Raw genomic sequence first — 19,851 nt, forward strand, 5'->3', positions numbered from 1 at the left:
AATTCAAATCCTCAGCAACAACAGGCGCCACAACAACCCGAACACCACAATGGTATCTCAAACCCAATTATTGGCGCAGCAGCAGGTACGTTAGCTTTGAGCTTGAAGCTTGCTTTTGCATCTCAGTATTAAGTAGTATTTTTTCCCTCACTTTTAGGTGCAGCACTCGCTGGTGGAGCCATCGCTGCGCATCACTACTATAAGCAACATCAGGATCAACAGCACCAGCAACACGAGCAATTGCAGCAGCAGCTTCAACAGCAACAACAGCCAACCCAGTCAAATGATGTAAATCATCAAGCTGATACACAAAACGTCAGTCGTCAACCATCTAATCGCAAGATGCCTCCCTCTGCCGCTCCCACGACCACTGCTCCAATTGTATCTAGCACAGCAGCTGCTACACAGCCTTCTTCGAACGGGCCAACTGAATTTGTATTAGCATCTCCTGTAGCACCACAAGGACCACCTTTGGCGCATCCTGCCACACAACAATCAGTACAACAAGCAGCTTCACAACAACAGGCACCACAATCAATGCAACGAGGACTAACAGGAGCGCCAGCAGGACATGGCACTGATGCGCCATTACCTCCAACTCCACAACCTCCCCCACGATCCTCACTCTTCCCATTCGCCGCTGCACAGTCAGCTGCAACGTTAGCAGCACCAGTAAACAATAACAATGATACCGGCCCTCGTGGTATATTACGGAGCTCAGGCTCGAATAATCGTCAAAACACCAATAATAGGGAGCAACATGTCAGAGTACAAGATATTCCTCAACAGCAGCAAAACGTTTCAAATAATGGAGGTGTACCTGGCCGAGCACTCCCCAAAACGGCTCCACCCTTTAGAGTTGCTATTGAGCACATAAACCAGGCACCTGATGAATTGAGATTGTATCCTGGTGATTTTGTTGATATTAGGTAATACACTACAACAGTTTTTTTGCACGTACCTGTAACTTAAGCAATCTTCTTTGTTATAGTGCCGTCTATTCAGATGGATGGGGTCAAGGCACATCCAGATCCAGCTTACAAACCGGTCTCTTCCCACTCTCCATACTTGCTGCAGACGACATGTCAGGATCACTCAACCGAAACAAACAAGCACCTCCAGAGATCTTGTTTAGTACCGGCCGTATCTCGTGGAATGAATATACGCAGATAGTTGATGGTGTTGATAACCAGGGGCTCATGCAACGCCTGCAGAGTGGAAGAGATAGTAATAATGCTGGAATGAACAATAGTGCTGGAGGTGGTGGCGGTATATCTGGCTTCTTTAGTCAGTTTAGACGGAACGCTGTTCCTATGAATTAGTGGAAAGTCTTTTTGGTTATTTTTACCTTTCTCTCTTTAATCTTTATCATCTTGTTTGGAATCATTGTATATTTCTAGAGCAATTATTATGGACAAGACATTGTTAACAGTTTCTGCATTCAAAAATAAAACATTTCAATTGACAATTGGTCAGGTTTGGACTTTGACGCAATTGAAGAATATGAGGCCGGGAGTCTATTTGTGAGCTGAGGAGGTAGGAAACAGGTATTCAGGATATGATTCTGATTTATTTTTGTGAGATTCTACACCACTGACATAGAGCTGCCACAAGCTTCATTTTCTTGTGTTTCCATTTACCTCGTCTGCTACTTGACAGCAACGAAAAGAGGACTACCTGGAAATTGGATTTCAAGAGTACAGTCAAACTGCCTACTATCAGATTACGTGGCAATATGAAGTCATTTAGGCACAACGTCGGTGCCATAATCAAACCGCGTCGTCACGAAACAGTAAAAGCAACAGACACAGGACGAATTCCAGTAAGTTCTGATATGATGCAGTCATTTTGGATTCAATTCATCAAGCCTAACACTTTCTTTACGTGGTTTGTTACAAGTATCGTCGCCGGAGATGAGAATCCACACACGTAAATAGGTTGTCATCATCACAGGGAGACGAGGACGTCAGCAGGCAAGACAAGGCAGGACCATCATCATCGTCTTCAGCTGTGGTTGATGTAGAGCCGACTCCAGTTGCAAAACCAGCTTCGCCTGTAAGCTCTCAACGTTGACTTCGGTTTCTGGTACTTCAAAATATAAATAATCTACACCTTTAAGCCAGCCTACTCTGCTTATGGACAACGCGTCCTTCAATATCGAGTCACTGCAGCTTATTCGCTCGTGAACCGGACGAGCTCTTGCTCCAAGTGGGAGATGTCATCGTTGCTTTTGTTGATGGTAATAACTAGTCACGTCTATTACACACTCGCTCCTTACTATTCACTTGAAATTTTGACATGATGGGTTTATGGATATTCTCAATCTCCAGATCAGTATGGGATGGTTGCGGTGGCAGCATTGGAAAAAATCGTTGTGCAAACAATGTCCAAAAGCAGCCGGGCCGTCTAGTACAATGAATGGGCTCATACAGCAGGCAGTAGCTCAAATTCCAATAACTTGAATGCTGGCAATGAAGACTTATCCACTCTGAATGCATGGCTTACTTTGCTGATTTCAGCCTCACCACGTTTTGGCTAAAAGAAACGAGACTCAAATCCACTCGAGGCTGGCTCTTGGATGAACTAATGGAATGGAAGGACATTCATAATCAGTCTTGTGTTTATTGGCTGTCGGGCGTAGCAGATGTAGGGAAATCTGTCATAGCTGGTTCCTTTTCAGATCAGCAACCAAACCAATTGGCAGCCCACTTCTTTTGTAAGCACGCCGAAATTGCTCGTAATGGACCGTTACGGATAATCGCAACATGGGCATTCCAGCTAGCATCGTTTGATCTGGATATTGGGAAGGCTTCAAATGACATTTATCAAGCAGAACCAAACTTTCTCATCAATATGCCATCAATCGGTCGTCAATTCGAACAGCTTATAGTGAGACCGCTATCCAAGTATTGTGGTGGTAAAGCCGTTATATTGTTAGATGCACTGAATGAGTGTACGGTGGAAGCGCGATCCTAAAAAAGCACCATACGACGAGACTTTCTCCAAACGCTTGGCTGGCGCTAATGTTGATGCAGAAGGTCAAGACCACTGAAACAAAAAACATTATTTTATGAAACCCATAGACGTCTCGTGTGAGAACGGACGCATAGATGTAGTTAGGTAGTAGCTGGATAGAGGAGTCAGTGCATCTGCAATCGAGGATGGAAGAATACACCCGCTTCTATATGCAGCAAGAGGAGGCTCGACAGAGGTCGCACAGGTCTTGTCGAGAACGGTGTTGACATCAATTACCAGAGCAAATACTTGGGAACCGCCATCTTTGCTGCATCATTTTATGGAGTCGAGGATATGGTCTTATACCTTCTCAACAATAGAGCAGACTCTGGACTTGGCTGGGACGCAGAAGGCATAGAGTTAGAGGGCCTTAAGTTGCCATATGTAACGCCGTTAAATATGGCCTGACAGTTGCCATACTATTACCCAGATCCCCTCCTGGTGACAGAGACTTCCCAGCCAAAATACTATTTTTCGCACAGTAGGTTCCAGTTGAATGGACTCCGCTGCTCGTTGGTGCAGTAAACGACCTCACGGAAATGGTACAGCTGATGGTAGAATATGGAGAAATATTGAAAGAACCACGCCAATTGGACTTTCCATGGATTGGTTTGATTCGATACCCTCAATATATGCAGCATATTTCGGACGAATCAATACGGCGAGAATCTTGCTAGAAGCAGGAGCTAATATCAAAGCACGGACAGCTGCCCAGAAGACGAGTTTACATATGGCGGCGAGTACCTCAGTTTGAGACCGTATATAGCCCGATATGGTTCACCTCTTAGGGTTTTGGGGAAGTGATCTTGATGATGTGGATGTAGACAGGGTCACGGCATTACATTGTGCCATAATGAACAAGGCCATACAGACTTTTGAGGCCTTGCTGGAGCTTGGAGCCAACGTGAACATAGCTGATAATGCGGGTAATACTCCCTTGCATGAGGCTGCTAAAGAGAACGCTGCAAATATGATCTCGCTGTTGGTGAAGGCGTGTGTCGCCAAGAGTAACGTGAATAAATTAGGAATGACGCCTTTCCAGGATGCTCAAAAGGCAGGATTTACTAATATATTACAACTTTTGAAGTAATGGGGTAAGTATTGGAGAAGAATTTGGCATGGATATATGAGACATCAATGCACAAAGTAATAGTACCAATTATATCGCAGAATAAACCTCGCACACCTTAAAGAACGAGTTTTCGGTGTACTTCAGTTCGCCTAGATCAAAGTTTCCCTTATTTGTAGGTTAACTTGCGACCTCGACTCCTGAAGGTAACGCTATGGTACACATATGTCGTGGCTCGGCTCCACAATAATAATTTGAACAACAGCGGAAACAAAGAAGACTGCTAACATCTGTGACTAGAACACGTAACTATTTTGTTGTCAGCTATGGCGTCGTTCAAGGACAAAATCGGTGCCATCTTTAAACCCCGTCGACAGCAATCAGCAAATGCAACCCTCACAGACGAAACTCCAGTAAGCAATAACATAAAACAATTCAATTTCAGTTCTAGAACATCAATTTAACATAAACTCCCTGTAGTTTGCTACGAGCATCGTCGTTGGAGGAGACAATCCAAGCTTATCCATTGAAGCACCATTTCAGCAAAACAATGACATCAACGGACACAACGACGCTGGATCGTCATCATCGTCGCCTTCGACAGTCGTGGATGAAGAGTTGACTCCAACTTCGCCTGTAACTTCTCAACATTCGTTTGTGTCCCAAATTATACTAAAGTTCTACCCATCTTAGCCTGCCTACTCTGCTATTGGGCATCACGTCCTTCAATATCGAGTCACGGTAGCGTATTCGCCCCGTGAACCAGACGAACTTCTGCTTAATTTGGGAGATGTCATTATTGTGAACGAGGCCTTTGTCGATGGTAGAAAATAACCATCACCTTATTGGTACATCTAATTGTTGACGTTTTCATCTCAACAGGCTGGGCGCATGGCTACTCTCAATCGGCAAATCAGTATGGGATGGTACCGATGGCTGCGTTGGAAGAAGTAGTTATCCAAACCACAACAGCAGCAGCAGCAGCAGCAGGGTCATCTAGTACAACGAACGTGCTGACAGCGGCAGCCAGTAATTCAAGTTTCAATGACATAATCTCCAACAATGAAGACCTGTCGACTCTGAAGGCATGGCTCACTCCTACCGATTTTAGGTTGACCACGTTTACTCTAAAGGAGAAGCGACTCCAATCTACTCGAGGCTGGCTATTGGATGAGCTTATGGAATGGAAGGACAGTCCTGATGAACCCCGTGTCTATTGGCTCTCTGGTGTAGCAGGAGTGGGGAAATCTGTCATCGCTGGTAGTTTTGCTGATGAACTCCAACAAAGGAATCAATTAGCAGCCCACTTCTTCTGTAAACATGATGAGATTGCTCGTAATGACCCGCTACGAGTAATCGCTACTTGGGCATTCCAGCTGGCTTCCTTTGATCCCGATATGAAACGGGTCTTAAAGGATTTATATCAAGGAGAACCCAACTTTTTGATCAATACGCCATCAATTGGTCTTCAATTCGAACAGCTCATAGTTAAACCATTATTAAAATACCGTGGTGGTAGAGCCGTTATATTGCTAGATGCGCTGGATGAATGTGGCCTAGAAGGGACCAAACTACGACGAGAGTTTCTACAAGTTCTGGGAAAGAGCTTTGCCAATCTCCCCAAAAATATTTCTGCATTTATAACCAGTCGGCCATTACAAGATCTCCGAAAGCAGTTGTCGAACTATCCGCCACGAATAATGACGCTAGAAGCCACCGAAAACCTGAATGATATCAAACTGTATGCAGTATACAGAATGAACCGTCTGCGTCATGTTTTGGAATCGGCAGCTAGTGTTGACTTTTTTGCCGATAAATTAGCTGCAATGGCACATGGACTCTTTGTATGGTTGTATCTTGCTTGTGATGAAATTGAAGAATCGCACGACCCTGACCAAACCATCACCGAGCTGGAAGAACGAACCATCGGAAATGACGAAGACCGAATGGACACTATCTATACTAGAGCGCTGGTTTCTGGATATAGAGGAAGTCCGGAGTCAGCGATACAGTTGTATACCAAGCTAGTCGGAGCCCTTGTCGCCGTTCGAACACCGATCTCCATCGAAGAAATGTCAGCACTATTAGATATTCCATCAACGTCAATTAGAATCAGCTTGGCCCGTGTAGAATCGCTGCTCGTCATATCAAAGTCGTCTGTACAATTAATGCACAAGTCTGTTGTTGATTTTATCACTTCGAAGGACCGTTGTACTGGAGACGCCTCGCCGCTTTATATTGATAAACAGTTGGCAGAGTCTTATATTGCCAGAATGTGTTTGCTTGCTCTGCCATCGACTTTAAGACTGACAAGTAGTACAGGGCAAATCGAACAGCTCAGAGGAATTGTACCTTATGGTACTCCGACGTACATCAGCTATGCTCTCTACCATTGGGCAGATCATCTAGATTCCATCCAGGAGATGGACAAGGAGTTGAATGAAACTCTCGTGGAAGCACTTCTTTATTATGGTCGTGCAATGCTGATCGTAACGGTATTGAAAAATCTCCCTTGTGCGCTCACTCATATTCTAAAAGTCGGTGGTGGCCCAAGGCTATTGAATGCGGCCGAAGGTGTTGACTTCTTCAAATCCACGATTTTGGAGGAAGCTATCGTATCTGACAATGCAGAAATTGTTGAGGCTCTAATAGAATATGGTGGTGCTCCCGTGAATGGGATAGAAGACGGCAATCGCAGACCCATGGACGTTTGCGTCGTATCTACCTCGAGTGAGTCACTTCAGGTGCTTTTTCGTCACGGAGTCGACTTGGAGGGCAGAATTGATCTGAACGGAACCGGCGGAGGTCACAAATATGATTCATCGTCGACAGGAGTGATTAATATTCAATTTGGTCTTGAGCGGTCTCGTCGTAGGGTGAAGTTGGAAGAGTTGCATATGGTAACCACATCTCATTAATTGCAAGTCTACGCACATGAGACTTCTAACGAAAATGAAACCACGCAGGACGATATCATGAATGCTGCAAGACTGGGCAATCTCGGCGTTTTAAATCAGCTGTTAGATGCAAGCCCGTCAATCGATATAAACCGACAGTACCCAGATTGCGGCAACAAGACTCTGCTGCTAGTGGCAAGTCAGTATGGATCTTATGATGTAGTCACGTATTTGTTGAACCTCGCCGCAAATCCCAATCTAGTCGACGTCCAAAATCGCAGTCCACTCCACCATGCCTGCTCCTTCGGCTCTCTAGAAACCGTGAAAGCATTAATGAAAGCTGGAGCCTTGGTAGACGCCGAGGGGTTAGACAGCAGAGACGCATTCTTCAACAACACATTTGTCAGACCCATCGACCTGGCTTGCGAAAAGGGTCATGTAGATATAGTTAGGTGGTTGCTTGAGAATGGAGTTAGTCCGTTAGCACTGGAGCACGAAAAGGTCCATCCTCTTTATTATGCAGCAATAGGAGATTCTATCGGAGTAATCCAGCTCCTTTTATCGAAGGGAGTGGATGTAAATTGCGTGAGTAAAACCTCTGGAGGCTCTAGTACCGCACTCTTTGGTGCTGCCATGAATGGAGCTGAGAAAAGTGTTGCATACCTTCTCAATGTCGGGGCTGATTCTGAACTTTTCTCGCAATCAAATGGGGTGGAAGCAGATGGATATCGATTGCCAAATCTAACTCCGTTGAATGTCGCATGTCTCAAGGTGTATCCAAATATAGTTGCACTTTTACTCCCTAGCTATCCCCCGGGTAGAGACACAAGAGTCGAACTGCAGGTGCCTTATATGGGGATGTGGATTCCATTCCTTTTAACACCTTTAATTGTGGGGACCATATACAATGAACCGGCATTGGTCAAGATGATGTTAGAGTATGGAGATGACACGGAAGTAGTGCAGCCCCTTGGCATGGAGTTTGAGATGTTTGAATCGACAGCTTTGCACTGGGCGTTTTGGCATGGACGAACCACTATAGCCAGGTTACTGCTAGATGCTGGAGCTAATATCAAGGCCCGTGTAACTTCTAATCGATCCTGTTTGCATGTAGTTGCAATTACACGATATGCTGGAGATCGCATCAAGTCCGATATGGTCAGACTGGCAAAATATTATGGTGCTGGTCTTGATGATGTAGATGCAGACGGATGTACCCCACTACTTCTCGCTGTCGTCAACAAGGCAATCCAGACTGTGGAGACCTTGTTGGAGCTTGGAGCTAACGTGAACCTAGCTGATAATTCGGGCAATACTCCATTGCATGAAGCTGCGAAAGAGAATGCTGCAAATATGGTCACGCTGTTAGTGAACGGCGGTGCCGATAAGAGTAAAGTGAATAAATCAGGAATGACGCCTTTACAGATTGCTCAGAAGGCTGGATATAATAATCTACTACAGCTGTTGAAGTAATTGTCGTGAGGGTGGCTGAGGTGCAACATTGTGCTGGAATCGTTCAGACATAGTCACCAATGCACATAGAATAAAATCGCGCTAACCAATGGAACGAGCTCTACGGTTGTTAGAAGTACCTAGAGTTTGTTTAAACCATGTTATTGTATACTTCTAGAGCCAATATTATGGACAAGACATTGTTAACTGATCTTAAAATACCTTAACATCGTGCTCCTCTGTATTTTTCAACCAGGCTTGGAACTGGCTAGAATCACCATAACAGTTTTTGACAAATAACAGCAGCAATCATCTCCAACGAGTTCAAACGTTGCCGGCCTTGGTTGAATGGCGCGACCTCGACGAGCAGCCACTCAAGGACCTGATGTCTTGGCAGCTCGGGCGATGCATCACTCCAATGATGCCTGTAGCTGGAAACCAGTTTAGATTGGTCCAAAAGAACGTCGTGCATCCACAAAAATCGTCACATTTCGATTTTGACGCAATTGAGAAATATGAAGCCGAGAGTTTAACAGGTGGTTCGAGAGTGCGTCAATCTTCATTTTCTGGCGTCAAATCTGGAGCACGACCTTTCTCTGTCACAGGTATTGTCTCTTCGTTCACTTGCCGAAACCAGATTGCATGAGCCTCTTTATTTCTTCTATGACATTTATGGTACCCGCGGCCTCTAATTTACAAATCGGAAACATAGGAGGACTACCACGACTTTGATTAAGTCAGAAGCGTCACTAGTCTGTCATCAACCATGGAGGCGTTCAGGCACAGAATTGGTGCCATCTTCAGGCCTCGTCGACATGAACTGGTGAAAGAAACATCCACCGAAGAAATTCCAGTAAGGAATAACATGAAGCAAGTTAATGTATCAGTTTAGGAATATCAATTCTAACACCGTCGACCAAAGTTTGCTACAAGCATCGTCGACATTCCAAGCATATTTACCGAACCGCCATCACAACAACACCATGACATCAGCGAACAAAGCGAGTCTTTATCAGTATCTTCGCCTGTGTCGACAGTGCTTGATGCAGAGTCGACTTCGGTCTCAGTTTCGACTCCACCTTCTGATGAACCTGTAAGCTCCCAACATTGGAAATTGTATTGTTGAAAGATGGTCTGTAACAAATCTACCCATCTAGCCCTCCTTCATTGATTCACAACACATCGTTCAATATCGCGTCATGCAGCCTTATACGCCACGTGAACCGGACGAACTGGCGCTCAACTTGGGAGATGTTATCATCGTCAATGAGGCCTTTCTTAATGGTATATTGGTCAAAGAGATTACGTGAAGCTTTGTATCAAAGTTTTATTCACGATATGATTCATTTAGGCTGGGCTTTCGGATACTCGCAGGCTACAAATCTATATGGAATGGTGCCAAAGGCAGCATTGGAGGAAGTGCTTCTCCAAGCGATCGCTCCTCGGATAAAAGAAGCTGAACCGTCTAACTCTCCACGCATGCCATCAGCAGCCTCAATAATCTCCCATAAAGACGATCTATCTGCATTGAAAGCGTGGCTCACTCCTGTTGATTTCAGGCTGACCACGTTTACCCTCAAGGAGAAAAGACTTAAATCTACTCGAGGGTGGCTGTTTGACGAATTGATGGAATGGAAGGATGGTACGGATCAGTCTCGTTTGTATTGGCTGTCGGGTGTAGCAGGTGTAGGGAAATCTGTAATAGCTGGTTGTTTCGCAGATGAATTGCAGAATCGAAGTCAATTAGCAGGCTATTTCTTTTGTAAACATGACGAGAATGCCCGTAGTGACCCCAGACGTATTCTTGGAACATGGGCATTCCAGCTGGCTTGTTTTGACCCGGATGTTAGGAAAGCTTTATTGGATTTATATCAAGCAGAACCAAACTTTCTGATTAATACGCCCTCAATTGGTCTTCAATTCGAGCAACTTATAGCGAAACCGTTATCCAAGTATCGTGGTGGCAAAGCCGTGATATTGCTAGATGCACTGGATGAATGTGCGGTGGAAGATAGCAAGCAACTACGAGGCTTTCTCCAACCACTTGCTAAACACTTTAGCAGTCTTCCAAAGCAGATTCTCTTTTTTGTAACCAGTCGCCCATTGCAAGAACTACGTCTGCAACTATCAGAGTTTACACCACGAGTTATGGAACTAGAAGACATATATAATCTGAACGACATAAAGCTTTATGCTATTTTCCGCGTTACCAAGTTACGCCCTATACTTGACACGGATGAGCAAGTTGACTGCCTCGCCGATAAGCTAGCTACAATGGCACATGGTTTATTCGTATGGTTACATCTTGCATGCGATACTATGGATAAATCCGACGATTTTAACGAGACGATTACGGAGCTGGAGCAGCGCACTCCAGGCAATGACGAGGATCAAATGGATGCAATGTATACTAGGGCACTCGTATCTGGCTATAAAGAAGCTCCTGGTTTAGCAATAGAGCTATATACCAAACTAGTGGGGGCACTCATAGCCCTTCGAACTCCAATGTCGGCCGACGACTTATCCGCTCTTCTAGTAATCCCGTCAACAGCAGTCAAACTCAGCTTCTCCCGAATACAATCTCTGCTCGCAGTATCTAAGTCGTCAGTACAGCTAATGCACAAGTCTGCTGCTGATTTCATCACTTCAAGGGACCGTTGTATTGGAGAGGCATCGCCCTTTTTTATAGATAAACAGGTAGCAGATTCAGACTTTGCCAGAATGTGCTTGCTTGCTCTGCCGCCAAATTTGAAACTGCAAAGTGTTCCCGTGCAGATAGAGCGGCTACGAGGCATCGTCCCGGATGATACACCGGCACATATGAGATATGTTTTGATCCACTGGATTGATCATTTAAACTCCATAGAGAAGCTGGACAGTGAGTTAACAAAGGTGCTCGCTCAAGTTCTTCAATTCAACGGTCGTGCGATGCTGATAGTCGCGGTGATTAAGAACTTGCCAATAGCTCTCAAACATATATTGAAAGTCGGTGGGGGCCCATATCTTTTGAAAGCTGCCGAGGACGTGAAGTTTTTCAAATCAACGATTTTGGTGGAAGCCATCGTATCTGATAATTCAGGGATCGTCGAAGCTTTGTTAGAATATGGTGGTGCTCCAGTGGAAGGTGACGAGAACTACCCTCCTACACCCATGCAGGCATGCGTCATAGCATCCTCAGTTGATTCTCTCATGGTTCTTTTGCGTCACGGCGTGGACTTGGAGGGCAGAACTGCTGTAGGAGGAACCAGCGAAGGTCACAACTATGATTCAATGTCGATGGGAGTAATCAACATTCAAGTCGGTCTTGAGCGTACTCGTCGTAAGGTGAAACTGGAAGAATTGCATATGGTAACTGCTTCTCCTTGATTTCAGTCTACGCAAATATGTATTCAAACGAGGTTGAAAACACGTAGGATGATATTATGAATGCTGCAAGACTGGGCAATGTTGAACGGTTAAAACACTTGCTGGAGGTCAATCCGTCGATAGATATAAACCAACAGTACCAAGAGTGTGGCAACAAGACGCTGCTGCTCGTATCATGTCAGTATGGATCCGTTGATGTGGTCACATATTTGTTGAGCATTGGAGCAAATCCCAATCTAGTCGACCATCAAAATCGCAGTTCACTCCACCATGCCTGCTCCTTTGGCTCTCTAGAAACCGTGAAGGCATTATTGAAAGCTGGAGCCTTGGTAGACGCCGAGGGATTAGACAGCAGAGACGCATTCTTCAACAACAAATTTGTTAGACCCATCGACCTGGCTTGCGAAAAGGGTCATATAGATATAGTTAGGTGGTTGCTGGAGAATGATGGAGTGAGTTCTTCAGCGCTTGATCCCGGAAAGGTCCATCCGCTTTGTTATGCAGCAATGGGAGATTCTATCGAGGTCATTCAGTTACTTTTATCCCATGGAGCGGATGTCAACTGCGTAAGTACAACCTCTGGAGGCTCTTGTACCGCAATTTTCGGTGCGGCAATGTATGGAGCCGAGAATAGTGTTGCATACCTCCTCAATCTCGGAGCTGACTCTGAACTTGGCTCGGAAACAGAGGGAGTGGAAGCAGACGGTGTTCGGTTGCCAAATCTAACCCCGTTAGATGTCGCATGGGTAAAAGGATATCCAGTTATAGTTTCACTTCTACTCCCTAGATCTCCCCCGGCTAAAGATACAAAAGTCGAACTACAGCTGCCATACATGGGAATTTGGATTCCACTCGTCCTAACACCATTGATTGTGGGTACCATATTCAATGAACCGGCACTGGTCAAGATGATGTTAGATTACGGAGACAACACAGAGGTGGTGCAGCCCTTCGGCTTCCAGCTTGACATGTTTGAATCTACAGCTTTGCACTGGGCCTTTTGGCATGGAAGAACCGTTATTGCCAGGATGCTGTTAGATGCTGGAGCTAATATCAAAGCACGAGTAACTTCTAATCGATCGTGTCTGCATGTCGTTGCACTTAGTCTATACACCGGAGACCGCCTAAAATCCGATATGATCAGGCTGGGAAAGTACTATGGAGCTGATCTTGATGACGTAGATGCAGACGGATGTACTCCTTTACTTCTTGCCGTCACAAAAAAGGCAATCCAGACTGTGGAGACCTTGTTGGAGCTTGGAGCTAACGTGAACCTAGCTGATAATTCGGGCAATACACCATTGCATGAAGCAGCTAAAGAGAATGCTGCGAATATGGTCACGGTGTTGGTGAAGGGCGGTGCCGATAAGAGTAAAGTGAATAAATCAGGAATGACGCCTCTACAGATTGCTCAGAAGGCTGGATATAATAATCTATTACCGGTGTTGAGGTAATAGTGAGCATGAGTGTAACCGATGGAGTGTAGTATGCCCGAGTTCAAAAGGTGAGATGTGAGTGTGAGTCTAGAAATATGGATTGTGGGATGCTGGAATTTCAAAATGTCGGCAAATATGGAGATCTTCCGCACCAAAGTAGAAAAGTAGCATCATCACAGAACAAACTCATACCACCATACAGCGAGAGGAGTGAAAAAGTTTCCAGTGCTTCTCTTGGCTTTCATAGTTCGACGCGAATGGACTGCTATGCAAACATCACCTACACAAACGATTCTCTTGAAAGTGGATCTACTCGCCTTTCCAAAGATACGAACGCATCAACCGTATTTGACAGCAACCTCTTGTAACCACACTACAAACCAGCTTCGTGCTCCTCTGTTTTTCTCAACCAGGCTTGGAACTGGCTATGGCCACATTGGCACGGTGGTGACCTGGGACCCATAAAAAAGAGTCATAAGAAGAGTGTTGAGAAAATACGGAATCTATTTGACGTGTGACTCAAAAGTTAATGTCATAGACATTGTACAAGCGAAGGAAGACGGTTTACAATACATTCCATATCAACGTCTATATGTAGCTTCCATTTGCCTCTGAACTTCTCTGCCGATCAGGAATCAGCAGAGCCGGTCATTGGACCTCAACTACCACTCGAAGAGTGGGCTCATTGAAATACAAGTCGCCACCCATTTCGCAGGTGCCCATGTCCTGCCGACGTGGTTTTCCGTCGATGTGCTTTTCACGAGGGGAGCCACAATACAGCATCACTCACCAGATATGGATGGTTGCAAGTCTCAAAACCACCTGAGGGTGGAGGATGCAAAGTTCTAGCCTACAGCGTGCAAAAAGGGTTTGCATGCTGGGAGATACTACTTTGGGATTGGCTCGCTCTCGCTAAACCGTGGTCAACTACAGGGGGAAACAGATCAAACCGCACTTTGGTGATGTTGCTGATGGAGGCACAAATGACATACCCGGGTGAGCTATAAGAGGGAGGAGAGAGCCATCCATCCAGTAGCTGTGCCAAGCTCTACATATCTATAGGTTTTGCGTGGGTATGGGTAAGAGATAGTCTTGTTTCAATGCAGTCCAAATCCAAGGATCGAAAAACATGTAATCCAGAGCTGTAAAGAACTGCGACACTCTAATCAACGTACCTGATGGATGATAGCTTTCTATCTCACACTGTTCGTAGCCCTCTCCTTCTTCTTACGTCCTGTTCTTGAGTGATTTCTATGTTGCGGCAAAAGTAGAAGTTGAGTGAGCATTTTCGACGCACGATATATGAAGCGGAGTAAATGGACGTGTTTCTAATCATAGCTTATAATTCATGTACCTTCTAGCCGCAAATCACTCGCTCAGACACGTCCAAAAGCTTGGGGTCTATACCAACATTTACGAAGAATCTTGATACAACCGTCCAACTGCAAAGGCCAAACCGGGAACAGTGTAGAATACTACGGCATACGTTGTCGTGACAAATCGCGGCTGCATCACAAACAACTCCCATGTTCAATGCAAAATTCAAATTGAATATATGTTGATTGATGTATGGCACATACAATCTTTCCAGGTACACCCACTAACCAGGCCTCAAACTCATCTCGACACGTTTCAAAGTCCCTCTCAGACTCTTCCCACCACGATTACTATTTTCAGCCACCCACGTCTCCACTTCACCACGTAATTTACGTACATGTCGTATAGCTGGAAACTCGGATTCCAGTTGTTGGTGCTGATGAGATTCACCATCACCGTCACAAACGTGATCATTCGACAGAGTCGTAACGGAGTTATACGCCCCACTGTTCAACAAGACAGCAAACACTCGTCTCCACATATGTGCTTGCCAATACCGTTTCATGGGAGCTAGAATTCGTATACGTGGCGGCCGTTCACTAGAATCATCCTCACCACTACCATCACTGTTATTTATATTGGAAGTCCATGGATGGACACCAGGTATGATGCTCATCTCATCATCATGCCATTCTTGATGGTCATGAATCTGTGAGGTAGCGTCTACATCGCCATCTTCTTCAACCACATTCATATAGCGTCCGAATAGCAAGACATGGATTACACTAGCAGCACCATACCAGTCTCCTTCATAGCGCCATCCAAGTCCAGTTCGACCTTCCCAGCAATGATAACTAGAGTCACCATAATGCTTTTTGACTCCACCGCCACCACCAGTACGTTTGCTGTTACATGATGTAAACCGTTGATGTGGAACACATCCCCGTATATCAGCTGCTACTCCCCAGTCTGCCATGGTAATGCCATGAGCTGACCAGCCACCAGATCCATCTGTGTGATACCGTGCATCCCATTCGACTGTATCGGAATTATTGGAAGCAGACATGGGGAATCTTACTAGAATATTGTCGGGTTTAATATCATTATGGATCACCCCAACAGAGTGCATAGCTTCTATAGTTCGTAGCAACTCAATGGTCCAGAAGCCTACAAGAAGTTCGTCTACTCCAGCATCTGTTGTACCATATCCCTCACTAGTTGGAAGTGATTTATGTATGCGTTATTCTTGACCAACAAAGCGCCCAGTTGATATAATGAAAGACAATAACGAAATACCTTTTAGAGGCATTCACAACATCCAATAATGTTCCTGGCTCGAGTTTCAGCCTCAACAAACTCTCCTCAGGATATAAATGGAGCGATAGCGGCGTCACAATCGACTTTAGAATTCGTGTGTGTAATCGTTCCCGTAGTATCGTCAGGATATAGAACTCCCAAGAGTTGGCCGGTTTCTAAAGCAAAGTGAAAAAGTCAGTATATAGAAAACATCGAAAACCAACCAGCATTAAAAGAAAATCCAGCAAAGGACAACCCATGTCACATACCTGAACTTTGATAGCACAAAACTCATCATCATTACTGCCGATCTCCGGTTCCTCATCAGAATCAGGCATGGGAGCGATGCGTCTACACATAAAGACACTACCAAATCCACCTTCTCCCAATTTCTTCAATGCAGAGAATGTTCCATACGGTGGTAGCACGATACTAGTATCCATTCCAGAAGGTATTATCGTAGAATCTCTAGAATTCGTTCGCATTCGACTCGCTTGTCGAACAGCTCCTCTGACAGTATGACCACCACTACTACTTTTTGACTGTACACTAGCTTCCAATATCGTCGAGATGAGTTGAGGGTGCGTTCTATCGGATTTACAATCGTAGTATCCAGGAATGGAATCAACTGGACGTGATGCACTCGAGAGCATGGCTGCAAGAGTCTCAGACAATAGCATATCACATGGATTTGATAAATCCGGATATACAACTCGAGCTTTAGAGCGTGGTGTACGTGCTTTTAAAGGTGTTGGAGGTCGTGCTTTACTATGATGAGTATCATCCATATCTGGCTCTTGATCTTCATCACCTTCACCACCATCTTCTTCAGACTCGGTGTCAACACTAGCTATGGAGCTAATACCAGTAATTCCTGGAGCCAGCGTTACGGGTGATGACTGATGGACACCGGCTATACGTCGACTATCAAAAGTATGATGGGTATGATCTACAACGAGACTCGTATTGGCACTTCTACTACTTGCAGTGCTTCGAGAATCCACCGAACGATAAGATCGACTTGTGCGTTCAGGGAAATCAAAAAAGACACGATCTGTCTTGTCATCTGTGGAGGTACCCATGGTACTCCTTCTATCTTCGTCAGATACGTCCGTTATGGGAGTCAGTATATCAAAGCGACGTCCTGCTCCTGGTCGTGAATAATATGGATGAGCGGCTGGTGTCGAAGTGTATAATGGCCTATGCGATTGAGCTAATGGTAATATCGTTGACAGTGCTGCTGAATGTTGTGGAGGTGGTGGAGCCAACTCTTCAGAAGTAGAGTCTACAATTGGCGCTAACGCCGTCCGTTTCTTTATCTTGCTACCACTATTAGCAACAGCAGCATCAGATCCTGCGGCTGCTATACCAACGCTACTACTAGATCCAAAAGCAGCAAACAATTTCAATTTCGAAGAAGGCTGGGATTCAGCAGAAGGAGATGGTGTATGTCTTTCATGGAATGGGTTTGTAGTAGTATCGTCCATTACGGGTGATGATCTCCGTGGTGGAGAAGCTCCCAAGAGTTTGTCACCTAAAGGTTTCGTGATACTACCACCTAACGACCGTTTACTAGCACTAGGTCGCACCACTACAGCATTTTCATCGTTTTGGGGCATGAGAGTCATTTTGGCTTCTCCACCTTTTAGCTCTTGCACCTCATCACCATCATCATCCTCATCGTCATGAAATACACCTAAAGAAGCTCCACTAACAAATTCTCTCTTAAACACTTTTGATGAGATGGTTTCATCTGGTCTAGCATCCAGCTCTTCATCAGGAAGAGGCTGGCTCCACATATTCATGACATCTGCAAAGGCTTCTTTCGTATTTATTGTTGGTGATGGTGCAAAGGACTTTTTTCGAGGAATGGTCTGCGTCAAATCGTATTTTATACATCGAGTCTGATCATCTAGACTTGTTGGTGAAGGGATGATCTGATACTTTGGTAGTTTAGCTCGCATTTCTTCAAACGAGACTTCAATACTGTTAGGAGGGTGTGCCAAGTCCATGTTGAAAGCATATCTTTGAGATGCTGGTGCTTTGACCCCCTTGTCCTTGACATCTACTTTGTGCTCATTCCTAGTTAGTTCAGGTCTCGAAGTGGCTGGCGGAGGTAGTGGTCTGGAGAGTGTGACGTCTAGAGCTGCTAACATTTCACCAGTAGAGGCTATGTGGCAATTTTTTGAGGCAGGGAAAAAAGAGAGCAGCAAATGGGCTCATTGTTCACCTGCACTGAGACTACCACCACTTGTAGCACCTCCTTCTTTCAGCTTTAATGGAGCCTGAGATGGTGCGCTAGGCACACGTATCATATTCGCTTCCTAAATCATGATCTGCATCAACCAAAAAACAACATCCGAAACAAACTAAAGCAATGTTGATGAACTCACATCATCTCGAAACACCTCAAACTTCTCCTTAGCAGCTGCCTTCTTACTCTTCCCAGCACCACCAACAGACTGCTGAGGAAGTATTTGTCCCTTCCAAGCAGTAGTCTGCGGTTCGTTCTCCTTGCGTAACGAAGCGCGACCTCCATATTCCGGCCACGGATTACTGGATGCTGCGGTAGGCATGACCGACAATGGTGGATCTACCTGTTTATATACAGGGACTTTTTCAGGTGCCTTATTGCTACCACCACTACTACTAGATTTAGGTTCTGGTTGCTGCTCTACAACAGCTGGTCCAGACCTAGCTTGCAATGCCCGTCTACCAGCATCCTCATTCATCGCACTCTGTGTACCCCCACCCGTAACAAACTCATCACCCAACACACTCGCCCCAACACCCCGCTCCCTCGCCCTCTCAAACCGTTCCTGAAACTGTCTATACTTGCGCGCAAGCCTGTCAGCCGGCTCAGCACGTCTCGCAACCCCCAACTGATAAATCTCATCCGCATTATACCACAATCCCAAACTCTCCATCAAGCTAGCATACTCTTCATAGTAACCGGCCAGTCCAGTTCCAATCTCATTGACAGACAAATATTTAAACACCTCTTTAGGATCCGTAGCTTGTTTGGCCACCATTATCCACATCTTGAGATACCGGATATCGTTCTTGTAGCGTCCATCTTTACGAAAGAGACGTACGGCACGTTCAACGGCTTTAAGGAGTTCGGGTGGTGATGAAGATGTGTGTGTTGATTGTATCCATGTGATGTATCTATGGTGGATGTCGAGCGGGTCGTCGACGTCGTCTGGTTGGGTTGTGATTTCGTGTTCGTATTTGAGGCGTTCTTCGGCGAGGTGTGCTGCGAGGGTGGTGGCATCTGATGATGTGTAGAGTTGCGAGAGGGTTGCTGCTCGTCGGCCTTTGGCTAGAGGTTGGATGTTTTCCTTTTCGGGTGAAAAGGACTCTAATGTTGGGATGTTGGCCATGTGTTCAGATCGTGAGGGTTTATAGGTGATATGCGATTCGATTCTAATTCAATAAGGATATGAGTAAATTGTCTGAAGTCGCAATTCCAGGTTCTCCACTGCAGTTTACGCCTCTTTGTCAGAAAACCATGACTTGTTACAAACCAAACACAGCTGATTGACAGCTTACTTTACAATGATATGAAGACGGGATCAGTATCATATAATAACTGTTAATCCATTTATCGTCGCTCTCTTCGAGTCTGTCTTTAAGGTCAATTGCTGCAAAGATGTTTGGAGAAAGTCTGGAGAAAGCAAAGGTTCATTAAGTAAAGACCACTTTCCAAAATTGGCATTTAATTCACACAAGTTCTGGCGTCTTTCCTGTAACGCTGACGCGATTAGTACCAATGGGATATGGCTTACAAGGTATATATTGTCACATTTCGACTACTTTGCGAAAAAACATCTACACCTACCAATACGTAATTTTGTATTAGGACAAACACAATCATCTCCACCACTCGCAGTACTGGATAATTTGACAGATACCCAATAGACGCAACTGAAAGGAACACATCGAGAAGCGATCTTGTGTTGTTGCTCGTCAAAACTCAGATGGTAAGTCGTCAATGAGCTGT

General features: G+C 45.1%; 4 protein-coding genes across 4 annotated transcripts; 3 read left to right on the forward strand and 1 right to left on the reverse strand.

The window, feature by feature from the left end:
• Positions 1–2,496: 2,496 nt before the first annotated feature.
• On the forward strand, positions 2,497–4,105 carry SmJEL517_g04572 (uncharacterized protein; the record flags this gene model as incomplete). Its single annotated transcript, XM_031170500.1, has 5 exons — positions 2,497–2,953; positions 3,084–3,120; positions 3,192–3,399; positions 3,501–3,624; positions 3,804–4,105. The coding sequence occupies 5 exons, from the start codon at positions 2,497–2,499 to the stop codon at positions 4,103–4,105; spliced, it is 1,128 nt and encodes a 375-aa protein (XP_031023524.1).
• Positions 4,106–4,410: 305 nt separating this feature from the next.
• Positions 4,411–8,454, forward strand: SmJEL517_g04573 (uncharacterized protein; the record flags this gene model as incomplete). The annotated part of the gene is made up of 5 exons (XM_031170501.1): positions 4,411–4,497; positions 4,565–4,720; positions 4,778–4,907; positions 4,967–6,984; positions 7,051–8,454. 5 exons carry the CDS (start codon positions 4,411–4,413, stop codon positions 8,452–8,454), a joined length of 3,795 nt encoding a protein of 1,264 aa, XP_031023523.1.
• A 745-nt stretch (positions 8,455–9,199) lies between these two features.
• SmJEL517_g04574 (uncharacterized protein) lies at positions 9,200–13,253 on the forward strand (the record flags this gene model as incomplete). The annotated part of the gene is made up of 5 exons (XM_031170502.1): positions 9,200–9,286; positions 9,356–9,526; positions 9,591–9,717; positions 9,785–11,781; positions 11,847–13,253. 5 exons carry the CDS (start codon positions 9,200–9,202, stop codon positions 13,251–13,253), a joined length of 3,789 nt encoding a protein of 1,262 aa, XP_031023530.1.
• Positions 13,254–14,835: 1,582 nt separating this feature from the next.
• On the reverse strand, positions 14,836–19,231 carry SmJEL517_g04575 (uncharacterized protein; the record flags this gene model as incomplete). The annotated part of the gene is made up of 5 exons (XM_031170503.1): positions 14,836–15,766; positions 15,849–16,024; positions 16,118–18,018; positions 18,079–18,172; positions 18,242–19,231. 5 exons carry the CDS (start codon positions 19,229–19,231, stop codon positions 14,836–14,838), a joined length of 4,092 nt encoding a protein of 1,363 aa, XP_031023529.1.
• Positions 19,232–19,851: the final 620 nt, after the last annotated feature.

This window comes from Synchytrium microbalum (genome assembly GCF_006535985.1).
Source record: "Synchytrium microbalum strain JEL517 chromosome Unknown SmJEL517_scf0032, whole genome shotgun sequence".
In the NCBI taxonomy this organism is placed as follows: Eukaryota; Fungi; Chytridiomycota; class Chytridiomycetes; order Synchytriales; family Synchytriaceae; genus Synchytrium; species Synchytrium microbalum.